The sequence below is a fragment of the Vombatus ursinus genome, unplaced genomic scaffold (genome assembly GCF_900497805.2).
Source record: "Vombatus ursinus unplaced genomic scaffold, bare-nosed wombat genome assembly UNPS02014935.1, whole genome shotgun sequence".
Taxonomy (NCBI): Eukaryota; Metazoa; Chordata; class Mammalia; order Diprotodontia; family Vombatidae; genus Vombatus; species Vombatus ursinus.
Genome location: NW_020954713.1, coordinates 4,229,935 through 4,256,047, shown reverse-complemented (window position 1 = coordinate 4,256,047; position 26,113 = coordinate 4,229,935). Strand labels below are relative to the sequence as shown.

Genomic DNA, 26,113 nt, shown 5'->3' with positions numbered 1-26,113 from the left:
CAATTTAATTGCTAGTAAGTGGCAAGTGTTTGGTCTGAGGCCGGATTTGAACTCAGGTCCTCCTGACTCCAGGGCCAGTGCTCTATCCACTGCATCACCTAGCTGCCCCAGTATGGGTTATTCTTAAAGGAGGAAACTCCTTTACTGATGTAGGTCAGCACCTTCTCTGCAAGAAGATTGCTCCTAAAGAGTTGTCTAGAGCACTAATAAGTTAAATGAATTGCCTGGGGACACCCAGCCAGTATGTGTCAGTGGTGAACTTGAACCCAAATCTTCCTGGTTCAGAGGTCAATTCTCTATCCATTAAGTTACATCGCCTCTCAAATCTTTATTTGTGTGTATATGTATATATGTATGTGCATACATATGTTTGTATATGTATATATGTGTGTATGTATGTGCATATGTATATGTATGCAGGGGTATGCAGGTAAATGTTTAATAACCAACTCTCTGAAAAAAAGTATGCATGGCACACTTTTAAGTTTAATCTGCACTACCAAATTTTCTCCATCACTTTCTTAAGTCTAGACAAGCCACAAAAGAATAAATCAAGTCCTATTTGTAGCATTTGCCAATTTTTGTGGTCTAAACACTCACATTACAAATTTAACAATTCACTCTCAGGACCTGACTCGAGTTGGCTCCAGCACATGCATGTATAGGTATGTGTGTGTACACATACATACATGCATGCATACATATATACATATTTATATGAAGAATAAATACCAAATAAATACAAGTTAGCTTGATTTAAGGTAGTTGGAAGGGAAGGCTCTGGTTGCTGGAGGGATTGCGGAAAGCTTTTACAGGTGGTGGAAGCATGAGTTAATTCTTGAAAGAAGGGAAGCAGTCTCTGAAGTAAGAAAAGAAAGGCATTCCAGGCATGGGGAAATACCCTATACAAAGGCATAGTGATGGGAGATTTGACTGCTCTGTGTAAATAAAAGAGAAAAGGCTGTTTTGCTAGGCTCTACAGTACAGGAAGAGGAGTGATGGATAGAGACTGCAGATATTCACGTTAATAGTAAGGCAGCTGGTGGTGTAATGGATGGAGCTGTGGAGCTGGAGTCGGGAAGACCCAAGTTCAAATGCAACCTCAGACACTAACTAGCTGTGTGAACCTGGGCAAGTCACCCCGCCTCTGTCACTCCGCCTCTGAATTTCATGGTGAAATTCAGTTTCCTCATTTATAAAAAAGGGAGATGATAATAACAGCACCCACTTCCCAGGGTTGTTATAAGGACCAAATGAGATAATATTTGTAAAGCACTTTGCAAACCTTAAAGCCCTTTATAAATACTAGCAGTTAATGTGGGTGTTAACCACATGGATGCCTTTAGCCATAACAGGGATACAATATGGATACCTAGTCCCCTTATGGATATACAGGCCATATTCCTTAATGAGAAAGGAATTGGATGATGGTGTAATACACCTGAAAGGATGCTAGTTTTAGAGACAGAGGGTCTGGGTTCTAATCCTGGCTCAACCATTTGGTAGCTGTGTGACCTTGGGCAAGTCAATGAAATTATCTGGACTTCTGCAAAATGAGGGAACGGGATGAAATGACCCCTGAAATCTCTCTACTGCTGGATTGACAGTAATTAAAAAAAAGCCATGACCTATAGGGAGGCAGAATGCCTGCCTAAAATGAGTCTTAGCTGAATGAACAGCCCATGTCAGGAGGAAAGGCTCTGCTTAACTGGGACATTTCCTGCAAGACAGCAGAAACAATCTGGCCTAATGGAGAGAGTGCTGGACTTGGAGTCAGGAATACTGGGGTTCAAATTCTGTCTCTGATATTTACTAAGTCTGTAAGCCTGGCCAAGTCAAAACCTCTCTGGGCCCCAAGAAACTCACTAGGACTTATTTACTAAGTCATAGAAAGTTGAAATCACCTTGATTGAAGGAGGCCCAACCCTGAGAGATTCCTACTCAGGTAAAATCTTAGGGCCTTCTCATGTTTAGTATAGTTTGAGTACTGACTCTCAAAAAACCAGGACAAAATAAAGTTGTCCATTTTGGTCAGGTATTTTAGTCATGTCTGACTCTTTGTGACCCCATTTGGGGTTTTCTTGGCAAAGATACTGGAGTGGTTTGCCATTTCTTTCTCCAGCTCAGCTCATTTTACAGTTGAGGAAACTGAGGCAAACAGGGTGAAGTGACTTGCCCAGGGTCACATAGCTACTAAGTGTCTGAGGCCAGATTTGAACTCAGGAAGATGATGAGTCTTCCTGACTCCAGGTCTGGCATTCTATCTGTTGTGCCACCTACCTGCCTAAAATCCTCCATAAAAACCAATATGCTAGCTATAGTTGTTCCCATCTAGACAGAGTAGTCTTTGAAGAGGCATTTCATTGTATGGGCATACATCTATTCTGCATGCATGGGCTCACAGGGGTTCTGAGCATGGAAAGTAGGTTTGAATTTTTGTTGGTACCTGAAGGGACAGTTCCCAGACTCCTGATTCTGCCAGTGACGGCAACTCTCATGGTTGCCTGGCCCTAGGCATGAGCATGAGGACTTCATCTGATACAGGGATGGGTAGCCAACCAGCGCTTAGATAAACAGAACTCAGTGGGTCAGGAGGCTTCATTCTTTATACACTGTCCAACCAACCAGAGCATCATAAATTCCTGCTGGAGTATTAATGGGGACACCATCGTGTTGTACATTGTCTGAATCAGTTCATTTTATGGAAAACAAGGTTTTATGGGCTCCGCTGGGCTCTCTCTCCATCTTTGCTCATGGGTGAGGGCATTTTTTGACTGCCTTCCTTTGTCATTTTGGTCTGAAAACTCCCGTAGCAAAAAAACACACAGACAAAAGGAAATCATGTTTTCCACTCCTCCTCTGAATTTCCTTGCTAGGTTGTTTGGCATCAAACAAATTACTCAGTCAGGGTTTTTGTCCTAGAGTGTGTCTGCATTAATTTCCTTCACTCTCTCTCCCTTACCATTCCTTAGGATCTGTATTTTGCTGAGAATAGCATGAAGGCCTCAAGCAAATGCTGCCTGGTCCTTAGGTTCACTCAGGCCAGTCCTGTCCAGATTTCATAGATGGGACAAAATAATTTAGATGTGAAAGGGATCTGAGAGGGGAGGTACTCCAGTTGTCCCATCTTTCACTCCTTCCCCAAACCTACACCACCACCCCCCACACACGAGCGCACACGAAACCATACTATACATACTTCTATTTACCAGTTCTTTCTCTATGTATCTGTCCTTTTCTGACTATCTGTCTCTCTCTATGTCCCTGTCTCTATCTCTTTTTCCTCTTTCTGTCTCTATCTCTCCCTTTCTTTGTCTCTCTCTTTCTTCTCTTTCTGTTTCTATCTCTTTATCTCTATTTCTCTCTGTGCCTTGGTCTCTGTCTCCCTTTCCACCTCTGTGTCTCTTTGTCTCTCTCTTTCACACACACACACACAGACTGATTCTCAGAGTTGAAAGGGACCTCAGGATTCATATAGTTCAACTTTCATGGGAATTCTTTCTTCATCATCCCAGATAAGTGGTCATTCATTCTCTAAAGGAAGACCTCTAGTTGGGAGTGGGGGAGGGAGGTGTTCCTGCTACTTCCTAAAGTAGCCTATTCTGGACAGCAATAGCTCCAATCAAAGTCATACCTAGGAAGAGCAAGTGAGGCTTTGTTCTGGGTGCCAAAATTTAGACAATAAAAAAAATTTAAAACATGTGTAACTTCAGAAACTGAACTTAGGATCTTTCTTAGTAGCCCTAGCACTTAGCACAGTATCTGGCATATAGTCAACACTTAATAAATGCTTGTTGATTGGTTAGCTAAAATAAGAAATGATTAATCCTTAGCTCTGTTAATAACACTTACCCCTGAACTCCCATAATAACTTATTCCCTCCTCCCACTCAACTGTCTCAATTCCTTTTTGTATTATTAAGTATTGAATCACAAAGTTGATTTGAAGGCACACTTCATGCTGCTTGCCCTGGGCACCAAAGTTGCTAGTTATAGCCAAAAAAGATTTCCCCATTATTATCCCTGTTCGTCTTTTTTCTGCATCTACCCATTGCTTTTAGTTCTGGGCTTGGCAGCCATGAGGGGGCTCTCCAAAATTGGAGCCTGAAGATAGTTCAATATCTGCTTCAATTTCCCAGCTGTTGTCTTTTCAGGACTTTCTGTTTTTGTTCTGATAAATGGTGAGGGAAGAGAGATATTTCCTAGAGGCAACAGAATTCTCCTTCAGATGGCTGCAAAGTTTAATTTGCTCCCCCTCCCTCAGCCCTCTCCAGCTTCTGCCTGTCCACTGGGTGCTCACCGTCATGGGGATATTCCAGGCCATGTACACGTGGGACTTGAAGTCATCCATCCAGACCTCTGCAGCTCTCAGGGCATTTCTCTTTGCATAGTAATCAATGTCGTTATTGTAGGGTTTCTTTGTGCGCTCGATATGGGCCACACGGGAACAGGGCAGTACCTCCATGCTGCCCCCACACTGCCAGACCTGAGGAGAGAGGATGGAGACCTGGGCTGTGAAGATGACCAGGAAACCCTGTCTCAGGTGAGGGGTGGGAGAGTGGAAAGGTGTTTGTTATATGATGGCCCTGCAGTAACCACTAGGGTTTCCTACGAGCTGAATATTTGACTTGCTCACTCAGTATGAATGAAACTAGTTGATTCCTACAGATGTGTTAAGTCATAACTGAGTTGGACTTTAATAACTGTTAACCAACATAACCCAACTCAATTAATTGATAGGCATTTATTAAGTACCTCCTCTGTGCTGGGTACTGTAATAGGTACTGGGAATAATACAAAGACAAAAGTAAAGATAGCCTCTGTCCTCAAAGAGCTAACAGTCTATTGGGCAGACAGGATGAACATATATAAACACATACAAAATGTACACAAACTTCAGGAGAAAATTGAGATCTAGAGAGGTCTGCGCAAGGCCACCCAGGTGGTAAGTAGTAGAGACAGAATTTGAACCCAGGACCTCAGGCTCCAAATGGAGCATCCTTTACCACATTCTGCCTCTCAATGTGTTCTGTCTTCTGAAAGTGTGAATCTCACCTTCTTGAGTCCCAAGCTTTCTTTGATTCAGACAAGCCCAGGAGAGATAGAACTTCCTTGAGGAAGTGGGAGTCATAGCTAAGAGTAACATAGGGCATAACCTACCCTCTTCCCAGGGAGAAGTGAGAACAAGTGCTATCTCTTATTCTTAAATACTACTTGAAAAGGAGATTTCACAATTTTTTCACTCCTTTTTGCTTTTCTAGGTATTCACGGCGCTTAGTACCATACTTGGCACATAGTAGGCACTTAAGGAATGTTTGTTGACTAACTGACTAGCTATTAAATACTCAGTCTCTGAGATCCCCTAGTAAAAACCATATTTGAACAGGAATTCCCTCTGTAAGACACTTGCTAACAATATATTAATCTGAACTGCATTAAAGAAAACGAATGTATCCGCATTCATCCTCTGATTCAGACATATCATCTTTTGTTGTTGCTGAGTTATTTCAGTCGTGTCTGACTCTTCATGACCCCATTTGGGGTTTTCTTGGTAAACATACTGGAATAGTTTGCCATTTCCTTCTCCAGTTCATTTTATAGGTGAGGAAACTGAAGATAACAGGGTGAAGTGACTCCCCAGGGTCACCCAGATAGTAAGTGTCTGAGGCCAGATTTGAACTCATCCTGATTCCAGGCTCAGCACTCTAACCACTTTGTTACCTACCTGCCCGTTACATCATCTTTATGTAGTCCAAGTCAATGAATCTTGACTGTGTGTTCAAAGGTAATATTTATGGGGGTGTGTGTGTGTGTGGTGCACGCTAGTGCATACACATCCTTCTAGCTAGCAGTCTTATTAACCCAAAAGCTCTGAGTCAATAATACCTGACATTTATATAGTGCTTTAAAGTATAGCTCTTTCACGACAATCCCATTAACTTGGTACTACAGGTCTTATTTCCCCCATTTTACAGATGAGCTACCCAAAGTTCAGAGTGATTTGCTCAAGGTCACATAGTTAATAAGTACGTCAGGACTGGGGAAGGATTTGAACTCATATCTGGCCTGACTCTGGGTCCATTGCTCTCTCCACTACATTATTCTCGTCTTGCCTCTCTCCCTATAGAATAAAAATTTTTTGATGTGAAAGGAAAATGCAGAACACAGTCTCGCTGTTTCCAATCCAGTTCAACCAGACTGGAATTCTCCCTGCAGCCTGCAACACATTTCTCTTCTCTGCGTGATAGTTAATGACCTTGTAATTTTTTATATATTTTGATACCAGGGACCAATACATTATCTGAGTGGCAGAGTTATTTCCTTCTAAGCTCCCTGGGAGATTGATGCTTATGCAAAACGGAGAATTTAAAAGGCTCTAAAACCACAGCTTTAAGGGAAACAGTTTAACCCCTCCATAAATTCCCAGCAAACACTAGTAATAAATTTTTCCCTGATGCAGCCCAGGGGGGACCCAGGCACCCAACTCAGAGCAGAACAGGACAAAAGGGTGCCTTCCTCAGTTTTAGGAAATGTGTATTATACCAGGGATTCTGGTTTAAATATGACTTTGACTAGAGGACCCTGGATCATGGATCTAGAATCCGAAAGGACTTTAGATAACATCAGTGGATTCTACCACATATCCAGAAGGCTTTTGGGTCCTTAACACTTGGGGACAGGCATATTGGTCAGCTAGAGTAGTCTTCCTTAGGGCTCTTTGGAGCTGGCTGAATAGAGGGGTAACTGAATTACTTATCAAGTGAGATAATATATGCAAGGGGCTTTGCAAATCTTTAAGTGATATATAAATGCTAGCTATTATTATTGTTATTGTAATGAACAAATAATGAATAAATAAGTCTGTTATCAATATTATTTTCTATTATATTCTCTTATCATTATTTTCTATTATATCCTATTGTTCATTTTTCAGTTGTCTGACTCTTTGTGACACCACGTGGCGTTTTCTTGGCAAAGATACCGGAGGAGTTTGCCATTTCTTTCTCTAGCCCATTTTACAGATGAGGAAACTGAGGCAAATGCGGTGAAGTAACTGGATGCTAGGAATATAAAGACAGAAAAGAAACAGCCCCTGCCCTTGGGAAGCTTACATTTTACTAAACAGACAGCAGGAGGCAGAACTGAAGTTCTCTACAGTGAAGATAATGTCACCAGTACAGACAGCTGTTTATTGGGGAAATGATTGGGGGAGTGTTAGTGAACTCCAATTTCAATCTGAGTCAACAACAGATCTGACAACCAAAAAAGTCAATGAGATATTAGGCTATGTTAAGAAAGATGAAGTTTCCAGGATTAGGGAGATAAGGGCACTCTGCCCTGGTCAGACTAATATATACAGTCTTACATCGAATTCTAGGCACCACATTTTAGGAAGGGCATCGATGCGTTGGCCAATGTCCAAAGAAGGGTGATCAGGTTGGTGAAGAGCCTTGGAGCTTAGGCAAATAAAGATAAAAGCAAAGAACTAAGCATGCATAGCCTGCAGGAAAGAAAACACAGAGGAGGCATGGGAGCCAGATTCAAGTATTTGAAGGGCTATCCTGAGAAGTATTCCGTTTACTTTCCTTCCCCTACTGAGAAGAACCAGGAGCAATGAGGAGACATAACAGAGAAGCAAATAGGTTTGATGCAAGGAAGAACATGACAATTAGTGTTGTCCCAAAGTCAAACAAAAGCAGTAGTTTCCCTCTCAGTCTTTAAGCCCAAGCCAAGTGGCTCCTTGTCAGGCATGTTGTCATTTTGGCTGGTTTGTGTTCAGGGAAAGTTTAGACTAAGTGCATCCAAGGACCTCCTAACTGAACTTTTATAGTTACATCAATTCAAAGTGGAAAATTAAGTCGAATTTAAACTAAAACAATGCCAATATAGTTGAAAAAGCTAATACATTTGCTTCCTAGAAGGAGGTAGGTAGGTTTGAACTTTAGTAGCTTAAATAAAAGTGGTTTGTATTTCTGTTTAGGGGAAGTGGCCCCTACTCCACTGGGTCTTCCACACAAGTGCTCAGCATCAAAACGGGGTGTTTGAGAGTGAGATTATGAGTTGCGACATCTGACTGCCCCAGGCACGATCAAGGCACTTATGAAACAGCTAAGTTTGAAATCCAGACAACTCTGAAGGGAAGTCCTGTTTTCAATTACAGATGCTGAGGAAGCAGCTGCTAATGCAGTGTAGGAAGGAGAGATTTTCAGAGTCATTAGTGACAGCGTGTTTACAGCTAGGAGATGGTTGAATGGACTTCATGAGAACAAGGCTGACAAAAGCAGGCTGGATTTTTACTGTAAAATTTACCACTTGCTCATAATCGTCTTTAGTCATTCCCTGTGTAGCTAGTTTGCTTAACTTAACATGAGAGGAAGTGTTAAAAGGCAGATGTCCTCGGTTCAAATTTATTTCCATCTCTTACTAGCTGTTGGATGTGGGACAAGACAGTCAACCTCTCTGAGGTTCCTCACCTACAAAATGAAGGTGTCAGATGAAATGGCCTCTCAGGTTCTGTCCAGTTCTAAAGCCATGCACTTCCTGAGCGCAGGGGCCACTCCTCTCCTTTTCTTGACTCCCATGCCCAGCTACAGAATAGTCAGAATAGTCATCCAACATGTGCTTGAATGGCTTAAGCTGGTTAGGTCAAGTAGCCAAAAGATTGGAACTCTACAGGTGTTCTCCTTGCATCTGAGTTTATTGACTACCTTAGGGGCAGCTAGGTGGTGCAGCGGAAGGCGTACTGGGTTTAGAATCAGGAAGACTTATCTTCATGAGTTCAAATTCAGCCTCAGACACTTCCCATTTTGCGTTCAGAAATATACCACAGGGGGAGATAGAACTTAATTCAGACAATACACGCTTTGTATTTACTTACTGGTGTATCCTCTTGGCACAGTAGATAGAGCATTGGGCTTGAAACCAGCAAGTCTCATCTTCCTGGGTTCAAATCTGGCCTCAGACACTTCCTAGCTTTGTGACTCTGGTCAAGTCACTTAATCCTGCTTACCTTAGTTTCCTCATCTGTCAAATGAGCTGGAGAAGGAAACAGCAAACTAATCCAGTGTCTTTGCCAAGAAAACCCCAAAATGGAATCACGAAGAGTCAGATACTACTGAAATGACATAAAAACAAATGCTAGGTATGGCATTTCTGGACCTGACCTTTGCCCATGCCTGAAATGCACACCTTCTTCACCTCCACCTTTTAGAATCCCATTCTTTCTTCAGGAAAGGGTCTTCATAAAGGCTCTCCTGATTTCACCAATGGCTAGTGACCTGCCATACAAGTGCCCTTGTAATTTTTTTTTTATTTTTGGCTAGGCAATGGGGTTAAGTGACTTGCCCAGGGTCACACAGCTAGTAAGTGCCTGAGGCTGGATTTGAACTCAGGTCCTCCTGACTCCAGCACCGGTGCTCTATCCACTGCACCATCTAGCTGCCCCACAAGTGCCCTTGTCCTGAAACACTTTGTATTTAATTTGTCTTTTTATTTATTCTGTTTATATGTATGTCTGTACTTGTCTTCTCCATTAGAATGGGAATGGTTTCTTTTTCTCATATTTGGATCCCCAGTGCCAAGCAGAATGCCTGGCATAGGAGCTTAATAAATACTTGTTGATTGTTGACTGATCAATTGGTATCAAGCCCAACCTAGAAATGGATCCTGCTTCCTCATTTTGGTCTAGGAAATCACAAATTAACATTCTCTCTGTTTTGTTTTATTTATTTTGTTAAACATTTCCCAATTACATTTCAATCTGGTTCTAGACTGTGGGCACTGGGAGAGTTTTTCAAGCCATACTCCATCCTCTTCCTTCCTCTTTCCCAAGTCTGGGAGTTTGACCATGGGAAGTAGGACCACTTCATTTAATATATGAAGGAACTGAAGCCGAGAGAGTAGAAGCATCTTGCCTGAGGTCACACAGCTAGGAAGTGGCAGAATGGGAACTGGAACCCATGTCCTCTGTCTATAAATCTAGTGCCTTTCTCACTGCATTGTGGCATCCCTTTCCTCCTGTAATAAAAGCCATGGATTTATTGGACCTCCCTCATCAAAACTTCAATGTTTCTAAACCACAAGGTGATGAATTTTCCAGCTCAAGATGTTAGCCATGAGGTTATCATTGACTTTTTGCTGAGAACCAGGGCTGTTTCTAAGGACAAGAAAGATTCATTTATAATTTTATTATTATTGTTATTATCAAAGTTCCTACAATCTCCAGATGTCTTTGATCGAAGCTAAGCCCAAGGGAGTACTGAAAGCGAAAACGAGACGGAGAGGGGAATCCCCCGGGAGCAGATCTACAGGCCCGAGCTCTGCTGTTCCCTGGTGATGTGCCCTGGGGAGTCCCCACTGTGCTGGATAAAGAGTCTATCTCCTTCCCCACCCTTGGGAGAAGTAGCAGGTTTGCCAGGCTCAAAATTGAATTTCATTTTATTTCTAATTCACTAGGAAAGCCTCAAGAAAAAAGTGCCTCGATTTTGGCTGCAGCCAGGAGAGCCCATCCACTGTTGTAGACTCCAATCAAACCTCAGTATTAGGTAGACAGCTTCACCCTGCTCCATCCCCACCCTCAAATAAAACTACAAGGCCATTCCTTTTTCCTCCTAGGAACAAATTGCTAATCCAAAGGGCCAAACTTATGAACTGAATGTTCTCAAAGAGAAGCAGTCTGTTGAGAATCACTCTTGCTTCCCATGCCGGGAAAGCAGTTCTTCATCTCTGCTGGTGTTGGAGGGGCAGAGGTCATATCCCATACCTGAGAAGGTAAAGGCACCCAGCTTGCTCTCCCTCTCCCACAGTTGATAATCCTGTTCCCCACCCCCCAAATGGAAGTGATTTTTTATTTCTATTGTATTTTATTTTAGTACATGAGGGGAAATTGAAGCCAGGAAGACTTGATTTGTGTTCCATCTCTGATACATGCTGGCTGTGGGACCCTGGGTCAGACTTTAACCTCTCCATGCTCTGGACAGCTCTCTACAACTGGAAGTGACAAAAAGAACCAATGGCTTTATTTGGGAGTTCTCCATACTAGTGAAAGTACAGGTGGAGTCCCTATCCTTATATTTTTTATTTCTTATATAAATATTTGATGTCCTTTCCCCACCATCAGTAGAGTGTGAGGTCGATGAAAGCAGGAGCTGTTTCTTTTTTGTTTGTTTGTTTCTGTATCTCAGTGTCTAGGACATGGTAAGTTCTTTGAATTGGAAGGTACCTTAGAGGTTTTCTAGTCCAATTCTCTCATTTTATTGGGCAGGAAACTGAGGATCAGAGGGGTTAAATGTGATCCAAGGTCACATGAGTAGTAATCAGTAAAGCCATCTTTTGAACCTAGACCTCTTTTCCACTAATTGATGTGGCCACTCCCCTTTAAATAAATGTATTGATGAATGGATGAATGCTGACTGCTCCTTAGGACCCAGTGACCATGTGAAGCAGTCCCCCATAGGGGGAAGCTGTCTTTTTCTGGATCTTTATTATAGCAGTTACTCATGGATGCCCCAGATTCCTCTCCCAGGCTTATTCTGAGAAAACATCATAGAATCAGAGGCTGGTGAGTCCATTCTCTCTCCCCTCTTTACAGTTGAGGAAACTGAGGCTGGATGAGTTAAATGACTTGCCCAGCTTCTTTTCACATGGCTACTGTCTGAGGTAGGATTTGAACTCAAATCTTCCTATCTCCATGCCTATCCCTCTATCCACTGCACTACCTAACTACTTCAGAGAAGATGTTTTGCCTTCTCCAAAGAGAAGGAACTGAATAAATTCGATGCATCATAACAAGGCTGGGCACATCATGGACATCCATTAAGGACTCATTGACTGAAAGTGATGAACATGATATCACGCTTTGAAGAGAGAGCTCTCACTTAGCATCCCTCTCCACAAGATGATCCTGGGTACTGTGCCAAGAACAAAGTGGTACAGAGGGAGGAGAGCTGGATTTGGCATCGGAAGATACAGCTCTCTTCCTTACTACCTGTGTGACCCTGGACAAGTCACTTATTCTCTGAGCTTTATCGTAGGTGTTGGCAAGTACTTAAAAGCCTGTCACTGTGGGAAAAGAAGTTAGCTTTGTTCTACTTGGCCTCAGGAAGCAGAGCCAGGAACAATGAGTGGATGCTAAGGAAAGGCAGAATTAGGCTGCAACTTGGAGAAGACTTGGGGCTACCCCCAAATGAGTTGTGTTGCCTAAGGAGATAGTGAGTTGCTCTCCCTTGAAGGTCTTCAAGAAGAGGCTCTTCAAAGAGGGGATTCTTGTTCGGGTGTGGGTCAGACCAGATGGCCTCTAAGGTCCTCTCAGCCTCTGAGATTCTGTGATAATAAGCTACAGACTCCTAGAAAGACATGGTGAGACCAATGTGTCCCTGTTTGTCACCACATGGGCTCTTGCTCTGGTGCGGAAGCTTGGTAACATCTGGAGAGGCTAAGCATGATGGACACTCTACGAATAGGTTCCATACACTGAGAAACAAGTGCCTATGAAAATGGTAATTAGGCAATGGCTGAATGAATGAAGTCGTTTATTAAAGTATCTACTACATGTCAGGTACAGAGCTAGGTGCTGGAGACACAAATACAAAAATGAGACAATTTCTGCTTCCAAAGGAATCGTATTCTAATAGGAGAAATCACATATGTCAGAGGGAGTGGTGGCCGAGTAGGGGCACTTTGCACTGAGGAGTTACAGAAATGGTGAGTTGATGAATGAAAGAATGAATAATGAAACATTTATTGAGTGCCAACTATATGCCAAGACAGGGCTATATATATATATATATATGTATATATATATATATATATACACAAAAGCGAGACAGTTTTTGCCTTCAGGAAGTTTATATTCTAATAAGGTAAGACAGGGCAGCTAGGTGGCAAAGTGGATAGAGTAATGGGCCTGGAGTCAAGAAGACTCATCTTCCTGAGTTCAAATCTGGCCTCGGACATTTACTAGCTGTGTGACCCTGGGCAAGTCATTTAACCCTGTTTGCCTCAATTTCCCCTTCTGTCAAATGAGTTGGAGAAGGAAATGGCAAACTATTCCATTATCTTTGCCAAGAAAACCCCAAATGCAGTACAAAGGTTGGACACGGAACAATAAAGATAAAAGACAATATGTATCATGTAATATGGTATTCCTGGAAACACACCCTGATCTGGGGAGTCACAGAGATGGTTAGTTGGTGATTTTAAATTCCTTCTATGTGCCAACTGGGCACTGTGCTAGGTATTGAGGATACAAAGATAACAGTTAGACAGTATTCCTTCTAGATTATAAGCTCCTTGAGGGCAGAAACTGTCTTTTCCCTCTTTTTGTATCCCTAGCACTTAGTATAGTAGCTGGTACATGGTAGATGCTTAATAAATGTTTATTGTTTGATTGATAGTAGGAGGATACAACACATATAGTGGCCCAGAGGTCTAGGTAATCAACAGGAATGTGGATGGAGCCATTATGGCCATAAATTATTCTATCCTTTCTAGGAGAAATGAGTAGTTTTCACTTGATTATCAAATTTCATTTGATTATTCAGAGCAAGAGTTGACAAGCAGTAAGGGTAGGGGCAGGGTAGGGTAAGGGACACATGCAATAGCAAGGTAGATGGCAAGATGCCCTGCTAAGTCCTGGCTTCCTGGTGAGTGGCTGGATGAAATATAAAGCATTGGTCGGAGGCTGGCTAAATATAGATGTTAGGTGAGTTTTTGCTCACTTTCCCCGGTGAAGACAAGTGAGCCCCAGGGCAGGTAGGCAGAAACGCAGGCTCCTGGACCAGGTCAGCCTTGGACATATTTAACTTTAGAGGCAGTGAAGCTTTTGCTGCGTGTTCCAGGGGCGGAAGGGGGGGGGAATGGCAGATTGGTGGGTGGTGGGAGGCCAGGGGCTGAATGTGTCACTCACTTACTGAGACTTGGGGAATTCATTGCCTGCAATCAGTCTCCTTATACCAAGATTTTAGAGCAGCAGCAGGAAAGCAGCCTCTTCTGACGTTATTAATCTGCTGGGTCCCTGATAGCCAGGTAGACAGGCAACTTGGTTTGGGGTCAACTATCTCCAGATGGACAGCATTTTTTGGGTCAGGATACTTGCAAGAGAGCTGGAACAGTGGATCCTATTTCTGGCTCCCTCTGCCTAAATCCCAGAGTTTCTGGCTCAAGGCTGTGAACTCATTTGTCATGTTCTCTGGCATCTCAGGATATGCTCTAGGGCTCTGCCTGCTGCCTGCTGCCCCAGCCCTAGGGAAATTTAGAGGCAATTGGGTTGCTGGGCAGGAATGAGGCTGCTTTATTTCAACATGGCTCTTATGTCAGGCAGCCCAGATGTAAAGATTGATTGCTGGGTTTGGCTTGACTCACCAACTTGCATCATTTCTCTGCTGTGAAAAATACCACTGTTGAACAGAACAGGGTAGAAGAAAGAACAGCAGGTTTTATGAGAGCAGGTTCTCAGGGGTGAATGCCAGGCATCCTATAGAATGCTGATCCTAACCCTTTCGGCCGTTAACCAGAAAAAGGAATAAACATTTGTTGTTGTTATTCAGTTGTGTCTGACTCTTTGTTGACCCCATTTGGGGTTTCCTTGGCAGAGATACTGGAGTGGTTTGCCATTTCCTTCTCCAGCTCATTTTACAGATGAGGAAACTGAGGCAAACAGTTAAGTGACTTGTCCAGGGTCACATAGCTAGTAAGTGTCTGAAATTAGATTTGAACTCAGGTCTTCCTAACTCCAAGCCTGGTACTGTATGCACTATGGCACCACTTTAATAAATGCTAGTTGACTGACTGACTATCCAAGGACTATTAATTGAAGAAGTAGTCTTATTATGAGGTATTAAGGGTACTTCGTTTTGAACCCTTGAAGGTGGAATCAATAGAATCATGAAATTTCCAAGTTGTTATGTACTACAGAAATCATCTAGCAGGACTTATATCTGACAAAGAATCCCCTTTAAACATCACTTACAAATGAAGCATCAAATACAAGGTTTGTTAGAAACAGGTTAAAATGGAATTGGGAAAAAATTTAACAAAAATAAATAAAAATACAATACAACATAGATAATGTTAATATGTGGTTTTCTAAGTTAAAATGCAGACACAGGGATCTTTATGTATGGTTCAGTGGCCTCTTTTTGTATTTGAGTTTGACAACATTGATCCAACCTCTGTCTGAATCCTTCTAGAGAAGGGAAACTCCCTCCTGAGACAAACCCATTACACTTGTGATAGCTCTAATGATGAGGAAGTCTCTCCTTATGTCAAGATTAAATCTCGCTCTTTGTAACTTATCCCCTGCTCCTGGTCCTGTCCTTTGGGGCTCAAGCAGTTCAAGACCAAGTAGGTGGCTACATGGTGCCATAGTGCATAAAGTGCCAGTCCTAGAGTCAGGAAGATTCATCTTCCTGAATTCAAGCCTGGTGTCAGACACTTATACTAGCTATATAACCCTGGGCAAGTTACTTACCCCTGTTTGCCTCAGTTTCCTTATCGGTAAAATGAGCCAGAGAAGGAAATGGCAAACCACTCCAGTATCTCTGCCAGGGAAACCTCAACTGGGGTCACAAAGAATCAGACATGACTGAAACAACCAAACAAAAAAGAGAAGTAGGTAGGACAAGTATTATAATCCACATTTGGAGGCAGAGAGTTTTGATCTTATGATTTCATTGGTGTAGGGAACTCCCTCTACCAATAAAGATCAGCAACTGTTCCTATGTTAAGTAACTTGCCTAGGGTCATACACACAGTATACTTCAGAGTTGGATTTTGAACCCAGGTCTCTCCTGTACTTCTTAATTTCCCAGACTTCCTTCGAAACTTGGATCTACTCCTACGTATACGGAATGACTTTCATGTTGCCCTTGTTGCTTATACCATTTCCTCTTAAATTGCCTTCTCTCTACTTTGTATACATTTTTTTTATGTACCCAGTCGTTTATATGTCATCTCTCCCATTGGAACCTAAGCTTCTTCAGGGCAGATGCCTTGTTTTTGCCATTTTTTTGGTATCCCCAGATCTTAGTACAGTACCTTGAAAGGTGAGTCTATATACCAGCAAGCAGTTATTAAATTTTTAAATTTTATTTATCTATATTATTTATATATATTTATAGACAATATATTATATTATTTATTACCCCCCTACTACATTCCAGGTGCTCTGGGGACACAAAAAGAGTCCAGAAAACGTCTCTGCTGTAGGTACTCACAGAATAATGGCGCATAGTAAACACTCAATAAATGCTTGTTGAGTTGGCTTCCTTAATCTGAGTCTGTCTATCCACCACGCTATGCTACCTCTCTGTCCTTCTTTTACAATCTAGGGTCAGAAAAAAAAAAACGAAAAAAAAGGGTCAGAAAGATGAAATGACTTGTTCAAAGTAACTCAGACAGAGGCAGGGTCTCATGACTCCAAGTCCACCGCTCTTTCCCTTATACCACACTGCTTTTCAAGATGGCGGTTATTGGTCTATTGGCTTTGATGACATGGTTGGCTGGCCACACGTTGACTGACAGCCTGGCTAACCAATGTGACAAGGGACAAAGAAATGTTGGAGTCATTTGACTTCTCTTCTACCCTCCACTGATTCAATACAAGAAGTCCCATTGGCAGTAACCTGAAGAGGTTCAGGGTCTCCTACTACTTTGGAAATCTGAATGTTCCCAAGTCCTCCAATAGTTACTTTGTGTCTTCCTTGCCAGGTCATAAGAATAACAGTGGATATTTCCACAGGGCTTTAAGGATGATAAAGTGCTTTCCTTAATAATGTGTTGTGAGATACATGACATAAATTTTATTAGTTCCATTTTACAGATGAGGGAACTGAGGCCAGTGGAGGTTAACTGATTTGCCAATGGTCCCTTAGCTAGTATAGATTTAGAGCTGGAAAGGACCTTAGAGGCCATTGAGTCTGATACTTTCATTTAACAGATGAAGAAATTAAGGCACAGTAAGGATAAAAATGACTTTCCAGGGATAAATATTAGAGTTGAGAGTCAAGCTTGAGTCTCCTCATTCCAAGCAGGTACTCTGCTCACCATGCTCCTTTGCATTACTAGTATAGAAGTGGAGTGCAGTTCTAGCCAGCACCAAGTATCTTCAAATAAGCTGTTTCTGGCATGCGTATAACCCTGGTGCTCACATAGATGCAGTTAGAATCTCTGCCACGGATTTTTTATTTACATCATCTTGGCAAAAGTATGCATGTGAGGGGGAGGAGTCCAAATCTGTAGAACACGACATATATTTTCAGTGTTTTTACAGTACTGATTTTTTTATTCTTTCTTTTAAAAATCCTTTATTGTATGAGATGTTTCTCTGGGAAGGTGGGGAGGAAGGATACAGTGGGAAATTTAGATGATGTAAAAACAAAACATTTCAATGAAATAGATTTAAAATAAAAGAAATACTCCTTCTCAAGAAACTTACACTCTTCTAGTGAGAGACATCTTCAATCCATCCTCTACATCAGAGGCTCTCAAACTTATTTGGCCTACTGCCCCTTTTTCAAAAAAAATTACTCAATGTACCCCCTGGAAATCTATTTTATTTAACCCTTTAAAGTTTTTAAAAATTTATGTCATTTCAAAAAATATAAAATATTTTTTTAAAAAATGATGCATCTTAAATTTAATAATTTATTATAAATTTGCGGGTTTTTTCCCCTGCATTAAATCTTGATGATGCAAAATTACATCATGTCACTATATAGTATCATATTGTAAACAAGGCATTACATGCACATATTCCTGCCGATGCATACTGGACTTCCCGACAGTGCCTTACATGCTCACCTGCCAACACTTGCTTGTTAAGACCAGTCAGTGGACTTGATCACTAAACAGTTATAACTTGCATTTTGTGTGTTTTATTTGGAAAGTAATGTAATCACTACAACTTTAACTCGTTTACACAACAGATGAAACATGTACAAACAGTTTTTCAAATTTTTCTTCTCTTCTTTCCTTTCCTCTTCTCTTCCCTTTTATTTTTATTTAATGCCCCACCCCATTATACCTGAGGCTACTACTGCCCCCTCCTCCCGGATCATTTCAGCACTCCCAGGAGGTGGTATCACCCACTCTGGGAACCTCTGCATACCTGTTGAATTGATATTATGACCTCTGGAATATCCTCCAGATCTCCTCCCTTTTTCCCTTTAAGGACTTAAAAGCTAGACTGAGGAGAAAATGCATCTTCTTCACTCCTTACTAAAGGTGGAGACTATGGTTGTGCCCCACTCAGAGACTCTTATGTCTGCATGACAGGCTCTTTAATTTTGCTGAATTGTTTCCCTCTTCCTCCTCTCTTTAAAAATTCTTTGTTTCAGGAGATGGCTCTCTGAGTAGGATAATGGGGAAGGAGGGGGGGATATGTTTGGAAATGAAGGTATTATGAAAATATTGATCCTTTTTTAAAAAGCTAGGCTGAGGAGTTTGTCTTTTACCCTTGAGGTCCATAAAGTATCCATTTACTCATGCCATGGGATGATAAACAGACCTAGAATACTCACTCTGAGCTGTCAAAAAGAAACATATGAGAAACTGACTATATGAGAGCAATTTGGTGTGTCCATGTGCTGGCCTGGGGAAGATCTTGATTTGATCAGTAAAGACAATAGACACAGTAACTCAGAAACAGATCTAGAGATAGACAAAGAACAGAGTCACTCAGAGTTCAGCACATGGGGGTATGTGTGTAGGAATGGGGTAGCCTGGCATCATGAATGGAGGGCTTCATGGCTCCTTGGAGTGATGAAGAGCTGGGTTTGAGTTCTTTCTCTGACATATAGTCTGCATGGTCCTGATTAAGTTTTTTAAACATCTCTTTGCACTGGGCACTTCTCTCAAACTGCAAATTACTGAGGAGCTGCCAGAACACTTTGGCAGATGGAGTTTCACTGATGAGATCATAAGTCAAGGACAAAAGCACAAATATACAGAGTTTTAATGTCAGATGATCCCTTTCTCTAGGGTTATATAAGGTTTTACGTGAAGTTGATAGCTGCACATGGGAGACACAATTTTCATTTTTTTAAATTAAATTTCTATTTTATTGTGAATGTGAACACCAAAAAACATTTCCATGTATAAAAAGAGCAAGAAAGGATCATGTAAGAAACTGTAAACTTCTATTATAGGAGAAAGTATCTATAGTGGGTTCTCTACTTCCTCTTCTCTCACTATCTTCTAAACTCTATGCCAACTGGCTTCATTAATCTGCTGAAATTGCTCTCTCCAAGGTTATCAATGATCTTTTTAATTGTCAAATCGAATAGACTTTCTTGATCTCTATTATTCTTGACCTCTCTGCAGTCTTTGACACAGTCAATCACCCTTTTCTGGATATTTTCCCCTTTCTGACACTGTTCTCTCTTAGATCTCCTTCTACCTACCTTATGAGTCCTTATCACTTTCCTTTGTTAGATCTTCATTCAAATCATGCCCACTAACTGGCAGTCTCCCCCAGGATTCTGTGTAGGACCCCTTTTCTTTCAACTCTAGTGTTTTCTTCTAACTTCTAGTCTTGTATCATCAGCTGTCTATTGGGTATTTCAAACTGGTTGTCTTGTAGACACCGCACACTGGATATGTCTAAAATTGAACTCATTATTTTTTCCCCAAAACCCTTCCCTCTTCTCAAATTTCCTATTGTTATTGAGGGCACTATCATTGTCCCAGCTACCCAGGCTCAAAACATTGTTATCTTCAACTCCTCACTCACACTCACCCCCTCCCCCTCATTCAATAAGATGTTAAATCTTGTTGTTTCTACCTTCATAACATCTCTTGAATACACTCCCTTCTCTCTCCTCTGACACTCTCACCACCTTGGAGCATTCCTCATCACCTCATGCCTGGACTACTTCAATAGCCTATGAGTTGGTTTCCCTGACTCAAGTCTCTCCTCTCTCCAGTTCATCCTCTACTCAGTTAATAACACGATCTTCCAAAAGCACAAGTCTGAGGCAGAGCCAAGATGGTAGAGAAAAGGCAGGAAGTCACCTACAATCTCTCCAATTTCCCCTGAAACAACTTTAAATAATGCCTCAAAATGAATTCTGGAATGACAGAACCCACAAAAGATGGGGTGAAACAATTTTCCAGTCCAAGATAACTTAGAAGGACTGAAGGAAAGATCTGTCTCACTCAGGTAAAAGGGTAGTACAGCCCAGGCCAGGTGTCTGGGCAAGCCAGTAGGAGGCTCCAAGCTCCAGCATAGGTCAGCAAGTGAGGCCTTGCATTCTGGCTCAGCAGGCCAGCTGCACAGCAGGCCAGCTGTGAGGTCTCCAATCCTAATGCAGCAGGCTAGTGGTCAGGTCTGGCAGGCCTGGAGCCCCTGGCACAGCCTTCTAGACTAGTCGGGATGACTCCAGCACAGCTGCAAACTACCAGCCTTAGAGGCCCTGGCACAAAAAGCCAGTGGCCAGCCCCCTGACCCCCAGGGCAAGGAACTGGGAACAGTGCCCCCTGTACCCCATGAGTACAGCTCAACTTTCAAAGTCATGAAATAGGCTGAAAAAATGAGCAAAAAACAAAAAAAAGTCCTGCCCATAGAAAGCAACTATGGTGACAGGAAAGATCAAAACACAAACTCAGAAGAGGACAACAATATAAAAACATCTACATGCAAAATCTCAAAGAGAAATATAAATTGGTCTGAAGCCCAAAAAATACTCTTGAAAGAGCTCAAAAACAATTTAAAAAATCAAATAAGAGGTAGAAGAAAAATTGGGAAAAGAAATGAGAGTAATGAAAGAGAATAATGAACAAAGAATCAATAGCTTAGAAAAAGAAAACAATTCCTTAAAAAGTATAATTGGTTAAGTGGAAAAGGAGGTACAAAAGATAACCGAAGAAAATTATTCCTTAAAAATTAGAATTGGGCAAGATGGCGGAGGGAAAGCAGTGACTGTCTTAAGCTCTCTCCCAAAGCCCTCCAAATACCTAAAAAAATGGCTCTAAACAAATTCTAAAGCAGCAGAACCCACAAAAAGACAGAGTGAAACAGATTTCCAGCTAAAGACAGCCTGGATGGTTGATTGTAATGGGATATCGCGCCAGGCTGGGAGAGGAGCTCAGTTCAGTGTGGGCGTGCAGGCTGCAGAGACCCTGGAGCAGGCCTCAGAGGACTGAATCACAGGCAGCTGTGGCAGTTTCCAGACTTCTCAACCCAGGAACGCCAAAGACAATGTGGAAGGTCAGTGGGAAAAGTCTGTGACTTTGGTGAGAGAGAAGTTAGGTCTCAGCCTCAAGTCTTGAGTGCGGCCTGGGGCAGCGACTGTTTCCTTAGCTTCTGGCACACAGACTGAGGGGGAATCGACGGGCTGATCAGAGGGGGATTGCAAGGATCTCTTTGCCAGTGCTGAGGCAGGAATCTGTTGCTTTACTGGTGCTTGTATCTGGGACACAGTTCTGAGGGGGGGTCCTGGGGCTAGGAGGAATGCTGGCGTGGTGAAGCTTGTTGTGGCTGTGGAGAGGAAACACCTCGTCCCTTATCATACCACATTGGAAGAACTGAAAATTTACAGGTCCCTAGAAGTGTCTCTGAAAACAGCTGTACAAACCCCTGAAGCTTGGGACAGTACATTCCTCACAATGGAAACAGACTCTTACCTTAACAAAGAGTTTAAAACTCAAGTAATTGGCTGGGATCATGAGTAAGCAGTGCAAAATGAGTCAGACTATATTATCTTACTTTGGTGACAAAGAAGATCAAAGCATACAACCAGAAGAAGACAAAGCCAAAGCTCCTATATCCAAAGCCTCCAAGAAAAATATGAATCAGTCCCAGGCCTTGGAAGGGCTCAAAAGGGATTTTGAGAAGCAACTAAGAGAAGTAGAGGAAAAACTGAGGGCAATGCAAGAAAATCATGAAAAACAAGTCAACAGCTTGCTAAAGGAGACCCCAAAAAATACTGAAGAAAATAACACCTTAAAAACCAGCCTAACCCAAATGGCAAAAGAGGTCCAAAAAGCCAATGAGGAGAAGAATGCCCTAAAAAGCAAAATTGGCCAAATGGAAAAGGAAGTCCAAAAGATTACTGAAGAAAATACTTACTTAAAAATTAGAATGGAGCAATTGGAAGCTAGTGACTTTATGAGAAATCAAGACACTGTAAAACAAATCCAAAAGAATGGAAAATTAGAAAACAATGTGAAATATCTCATTGGAAAAACAACTGACCTGCAAAATAGATCCAGGAGAGAGAATTTAAAAATTATTAGACTATCTGAAAGCCATAATCAAAAAAAGAGCCTAGACATCATCTTTCAAGAAATTATCAAGGAAAACTGCCCTGATATTTTAGAACCAGAGGGCAAAATAAAAATTGAAAGAATCCACTGATCTCCTCCTGAAAGAGATCCCCAAAGGAAAACTCCTAGGAATATTGTAGCCAAATTCCAGAGTTCCCAGGTCAAGGAGCAAATATTACAAGCAGCCAGAAAGAAGCAGTTCAAGTATTGTGGAAACACAATCAGGATAACACAAGATTTAACAGCTTCTACATTAAGTGACCACAGGGATGGAATATAATATTCCAGAGGGCAAAGGAGATAGGATTCCAACCAAGAATCACCTGCCCAGCAAAACTGAGTATAATCCTGCAGGGGAAAAAATTGCCATTCAGTGAAATAGAGGATTTTCAATCATTCTTGATGAAAAGACCAGAGTTGAATAGAAAATTTGATCTTCAAATACAAGACTCAAGTGGAACATGAAGAGGTAAACAGGAAAGAGAAAATCATAAGAGACTTATCAAGGTTGAACTGTTTACATTCCTGCATGGAAAGATGATATTTGTAACTCATGAGACCTTTGTCAGTATTAGGGTAGTTGGAGGGGAAAAATTATATGTACGTATATACAGATATAGATAGATAGATAGAGGGCACAGGGTGAGTTGAAAATGAAGGGGTCATATCTGGAGAATAAAATTAAGGGGTGAGAGAGGAATATACTAGGAGAAGGAGAAAGGGAGAGGTAGAATGGGGTAAATTATCCCACAAAAAAAAACCAGAAAAGAAAAGGCTCTTACAGTTGAGGGGAAATGGGGAAGGTGAGAGGGAATGAGTGAATCTTATTCTCATAGGATTTGACTTAAGGAGGGAATAACATACACACTCAATTGGGTATGGAAATCTGTCTTACCCTACAGGAAAATGGGGGGGGAAGGGGACAAGGGAGTAGGGGGAGGATAGAGGGGAGGGCAGATTGGGAAATGGGGTAATCAGAAACAAATACTTCTGAGGAGGGACAGGGTCAAAAGAAAGAATAGAATAAATGGGTGGGCAGGATAGGATTAAGGGAAATAGAGTTAGTTTTTCATAGCATGTCTACTATGGAAGTGTTTTGCATAACTGCACATATATAACCTATATTTAGTTGCTTGCCTTATCAATGAGAGTGGGTGGGGAGGGAGGAAGGGAGAAAATTTAGAACCCAAAGTTTTAAAAACACATTTTTAAAAAGAATGTTTTCACATGCAACTGGGAAATAAGAGATACAGGAAATGGGGTACAGAAATCCATCCTGCCCTACAGGAAAATTGAAGGGGAAAGGGATAAGAGAAGGGGAGAGAGATAGAAGAGAAGGCAGACCAGGGGAAGGGGTATTTAGAATGCATGCCATCTTGGGGTGGGGGGAGGGGTGATATGGGGTGAAAATTTGGAACTCAAAATCTTGTAGAAGTAGATGTTGAAAACAAAAAATAAATAAAAAATTACCATAAAAAATTAAAAAAAATTAGAATTGGGTAAGTGGAAGCTAATGACTCTATGAGATTTCAAGAATCTATTAAACAACATCAAAATGATGAAAAAATAGAAGAAAATGTAAAATATTTAATTGGAAAAACAACTGACCTATAAAACAGATGCAGAAGAAATAATTTGAGAATTATTGGACTACCTGAAAGCCATGATCAAAAAAAGAGACTTGACAGCTTCTTCAAGAAATTATCAAGGAAAATTGCCTTGATATCCTAGAACCAGAGGGTAAAAAAAGTAATTGAAAGAAGCCACTGGTTATCTTTTGAAAGAGATCCCAAAATGAAAACTCTCAGGAATATTATAGCTAAATTCCAGAACTCTCAGCTTAAGGAGAAAATACTACAAGGAGTCAGAGAGAAACAATTCAGATATTGTGAAGTCAGTCAGGATTACACAGGATTTAGCAGCTTCTACATTAAAAGATCAGAGGGCTTGGAATATGATATTGCAGAAGGCAAAAGACCTTGAATTGCAACCAAGAATCAAGTACCTAGCAAAATTGAGCATCATCTTTCAAGGGAAAAAAATGCAAATTAAATGAAACAAAGGACTTTCAAACATTCCTGATGAAAAGACCAAAGCTAAACAGAAAATTTGATTTTCAAATACAAAACTCAAGGGAAATATAAAAAGGTAAATGGGAAAGAAAAAAACATGTTATTCAACAAGGTTAAATTGTTTATATCCCTCCAAGAGAAGATGATACTTGTAACTGTTAAGAACTGTATCTTTATTAGGGCAGCTAGAAGGAGTATACATAGACAGAGGATGCAGGTATAAGTTGACTTTGATGGGATGATACAAAAAAATTAAGGGGTAAGAAAGAGGATTGCACTGGGAGAAGAGGGAAAGGAGAAGCAAAACAGGATAAATTATATTACATGAAGAAGTGCAAAAGATATATTACAGTAGAGGGTAAGAAGAAAGGGAGGGTAAGCATTGCTTGAATCTTACTCATTAAATTTGGCTCAAAGAAGGAATAACATATACACTTAGCTGGGTATTGAAATCTGTTACCTTATAGGGAAATAGGAGGGGAAGGAGACAAGAAAATGGGGTAGCTTGTAGAGGGGAGGGCAAATTGAGGGAGGCAGTGGTCACAAAAGCACAAATCTGACCATGTCAAGCCCCTTCCTTCATCCAGTCAACTTGTGTGCCTCTTTATTACCTCTAGCATCAAATATAAAATTCTCTGGATTTCAAAGCTCTTCATAACCTGGTCCCTTCCTACCTTTCCAGTCTTATGCCTTCCTTATTCCCTTCTAAGTACCCTTTATTCCAGTGACACTGCCTCCTTGTTGTTTCTCATACACAATACTCCATCTCTCAACTCTGACCATTTTCTTTGGCTGTCCCCCATGCCTAGAATTCACCCCCTTTTCATCTCCATTTCATGGCTTCTCTGGTTTCCTTCAAGTCTCAGCTAAAGTATGACCTTCTGAAATAAACTTTTCCCAGTTCACCTTAATCTTAATGCCATCTTCCTAAGACTATCCCCAATCTATCCTCTTTATATCTTGTTTGTACATAATTGTCTGCACGTTATTCCCCCAATTAGATTGTGAGCTCCTTTAGAGCAGGGACTATTTTTTGCCTTTCTTTGTATCCCCTGGGCTAAGAATAGTTCCTGGAAGATTGTAAGCATTTCATAAATCTTTGTTGACTGACTTAAACTCACTATGACCCAGTTTCCTCATCCTTAAAATGAAGGGAAGAGGCCTTCCCTTTCAGTTCAGTCTGTGATTCCCTATATAATTATACATTTCTCCCAGTAAAATATAAGTTCCCTGAGGTCAAAGATTTTTACTTTCATTTATGTATTTTTCTCCAGTGCTTGAAACTTAGTAGATGCTTAGTAAATGTTTGTGGTTTAGTTGCTTAACCATGGCCCAACATTAGTGGATATCTGAGGTGGGATTTGAACCCATGTTTCCTGACTCCAAGCCCAACATTCTATTCGTTATGTTGTGATACATTGCCTCTCAGATAATTCTCTTGAATGAAAACTCCACGTCTATGACATCTCCTCCTTCTCCCTCTTCTTTCCTGTCTTGTATTCTGTGTTTGCTGCCAGGGTGATCAGAGATCTGGCTTTCTGGGCCCATTTGAAATAGGATATACAGTAAAAGCAATTACTGACGGGTGTCTGCCTCTACCCATCACTTGTACAGAGATCTGGAAAAATGTGCCTGTATATCACTTTTATGAAGGCACTTTTCTGGATTCTCAGTTCTTTTAATTTTGTCCTGGAGCATCCTTGCCACAAGGAACTGGGAACTCAGTCCTCTCATCTGTCTGTCCCTGGGCTTTGCCATGATCTCTCTCCATCTTCTCTC

At 41.3% G+C, this 26,113-nt stretch overlaps 1 protein-coding gene across 1 annotated transcript in view; it reads right to left on the bottom strand.

Annotated features, from left to right (window-relative positions):
• GALNT9 (polypeptide N-acetylgalactosaminyltransferase 9) overlaps nt 1-26,113 on the bottom strand; it is a 299,872-nt gene that overhangs the window by 27,019 nt on the left and 246,740 nt on the right. The window contains exon 7 of the mRNA XM_027844232.1: nt 4,300-4,485. Coding sequence (XP_027700033.1) covers nt 4,300-4,485 — 186 coding nt within the window. The remainder of the gene's footprint in view (nt 1-4,299; nt 4,486-26,113) is intronic.